This window comes from Camelina sativa, unplaced genomic scaffold (assembly GCF_000633955.1).
Source record: "Camelina sativa cultivar DH55 unplaced genomic scaffold, Cs unpScaffold00607, whole genome shotgun sequence".
NCBI lineage: Eukaryota > Viridiplantae > Streptophyta > Magnoliopsida > Brassicales > Brassicaceae > Camelina > Camelina sativa.
Genome location: NW_010921755.1, coordinates 11,664 through 14,280, shown reverse-complemented (window position 1 = coordinate 14,280; position 2,617 = coordinate 11,664). Strand labels below are relative to the sequence as shown.

At 43.9% G+C, this 2,617-nt stretch overlaps 1 protein-coding gene across 1 annotated transcript; it reads left to right on the top strand.

The window, feature by feature from the left end:
- The first annotated feature begins 1,408 nt into the window (after positions 1-1,408).
- Positions 1,409-2,386, top strand: LOC104773660. Its single transcript, XM_010498308.1, has one exon. It carries the CDS (start codon positions 1,409-1,411, stop codon positions 2,384-2,386), a length of 978 nt encoding a protein of 325 aa, XP_010496610.1.
- Positions 2,387-2,617: the final 231 nt, after the last annotated feature.

Sequence of the window (2,617 nt, the reverse complement as noted above, 5' to 3'; positions counted from 1 at the left end):
AAATATTTGTCTTATTCCTAAAGTTGATCGGCCGCAGCGGATGACGGAGTTTAGACCGATAAGTCTTTATAATGTGAGTTATAAGATCATTTCAAAGGTTTTGTGCTTTCGGCTAAAACGTTTCCTTCCTGGTCTGTTTTCCGAAACTCAATCGGCTTTTGTTTCGGGTCGTTTAATTACGGATAATATTTTGGTTGCGCAGGAAATGTTCCATGGGTTAAATACTAATCATAGGTGTAGGTCGGAGTTTCTGGCCTTTAAAACGGATATGAGTAAGGCTGTGGAATGGGATTTCTTAGAGGCGGTTATGATTAAGCTAGGATTTGATAGGAAATGGATTTCCTGGATCATGTGGTGTGTTTCCTCGGTGTCATATCAAGTTCTTCTCAATGGTCAACCTCGGGGTTTTATTACACCACAGAGAGGTCTACGTCAGGGGGACCCGTTATCACCGTATTTGTTTATTCTTTGCACGGAGGTTATGATAGCGAATATTAAAAAGGCTGAACGAGAAAAGAAAGTAACGGGTATCACAATCACTCGCGATAGTCCTACCATTTCGCATTTGTTGTTTGCTGATGATAGTCTGTTTTTCTGTAAAGCAGAGGTGGCTGAATGTCAGACGGTCATGGAAATTATCAGAAATTATGGCAAAGCCTCAGGGCAAGAGGTTAATTTAGAAAAATCTTCTATAATGTTTGGTAAGAAGGTTCCTTCTGAGATAAGGGATCAGTTAAAATCAGTTATTGGTATTTCTAAAGAGGGAGGTATGGGTTCTTATTTGGACATCCCTGAAAACCTCCAAGGTTCAAAAACGAAGGTTTTTGGATATGTCAAGGATCGGCTGGATGATCGCGTCAATGGTTGGAATGCAAAGCTTTTATCGAAGGGTGGTAAGGAGATTATGATTAAATCAGTGGCACTGGCACTTCCTACTCATGTGATGTCCTGTTACAAACTGCCGCAAGAGTTGACATCCAAATTAACGAGTGCTATCTCCACTTTTTGGTGGAAATCCAATGATAGGGCACATGGTCTACATTGGGTGGCCTGGGATAAATTATGTAAGGATAAGTGTGAAGGGGGTCTAGGTTTCAGAGCCCTGGAACAATTTAATGATGCTATGTTAGCAAAACAGTATTGGCGGCTAATTCAACATCCGACGTCCTTAATGGCACGGGTGTTGAAAGGCCGATTTTTTAGAAATAAACACCCTCTTATGGCCAAAAAACCATATAACCCCTCCTTTGCTTGGAGGAGTATCTTTTCAACTAAGGTATTGGTAGAACATGGAGCGCGGTGGGTAGTAGGCTCGGGTTTTTCTATTTTGGTTTGGAGAGACCTCTGGATACCGGATACCCGTCCACGCGCAGCAAATGGTCGGGGACGACTCTAGTTACCGAGTTTGATGGTGAACCACTTAATTAATCCTGTTACGAAGGATTGGCATTTGCCTACTCTGGAGGAGTTTCTGGATCCGAGGGATATACCGATTATTCGGAGTATGGCAGTCAGTAAGGTCCAGAAACCGGATCGATTAGTTTGGCACTTTACCAAGTCAGGGAGGTATACGGTTAAATCAGGTTACCGGTTAGCCAGAGAATTAATGACGGAAGTCGAATATGGGCCGTCATGTATGGCCCTTAGGGCCCAGTCGTGGAAACTTGATGTTCCACCGAAGGTCCAACATTTCTTCTGGCAGATTGCTTCGGGTACTCTTCCAGTGTTAGAACGACTTGCGTATAGGAGTGTCCGGTGTGATACTCTTTGCAAACGGTGTGAATCTGCACCAGAGACGATCAACCATGCTCTATTCGAGTGCCCCCGCTCGCGCAATGTTTGGGGGTTGTCACCGGTTCTGTTAAGCCCAGATGGTTTTCCTTATGCTTCAATCTATGCAAATTTGGATTTTATTTTCTGGCAGCCAGCTTCTCAGTCCGGGGTTCCTGACGTAGCTTTATGCCTCCCCTGGATACTTTGGTCACTATGGAAAGACAGGAATAAAAAAGTTTTTCAAGGGTTAGAGGCAGAGCCGTTGGAGATTTTACTTCAGGCGAATAATGATAAATCATTGTGGGACGACGTCAAATCTTACTCAGACAATTATTTACATACTACGCCTCTGGTGGAGGATAGGGGGGCGTTTCCTCGTTGTCAGATTGATGGTTCTTGGAAAGGTTCAGATCCTCTGCAGGGTCTGGGGTGGTGGTGTTGTAGTGATGATGATTCGACGCTTCTTCTGGGAGCAGGGAGTCAGAGGCGCGGTCCCACATTCTTACATGCAGAGTTACAAGCTTTGATTTGGACTATGGAATCACTATTGGCGGCTGGAGTTGCCTGTCAGAGCTTCGAGACAGATTGTGCAGAATTGGTGGCGATGTTGTAGACTCCTGACGATTGGCCAGCTTTTTTGAATCTGTTGGAGGAGTTTTTTTCGTACAGATCATGCTTCCCTTCCTTCTCTCTGACCAGGATCACTCGAGAGCTCAACGTACGGGCAGATTGTCTTGCTCGTTCTTCAAGATCTTTATTTTCTGAAATTTCTTTTGTAAACTCTTTTCCTCCGGTTTGGGCAACCAATCTTGGAGTTTTATTTTAATTTAATTAATGTTTGGTT

Excerpts from the sequence above, each read along its gene's own strand:
- LOC104773660 (XM_010498308.1), top strand. The coding sequence starts at position 1,409 with ATGGTGAACCACTTAATTAATCCTGTTACGAAGGATTGGCATTTGCCT.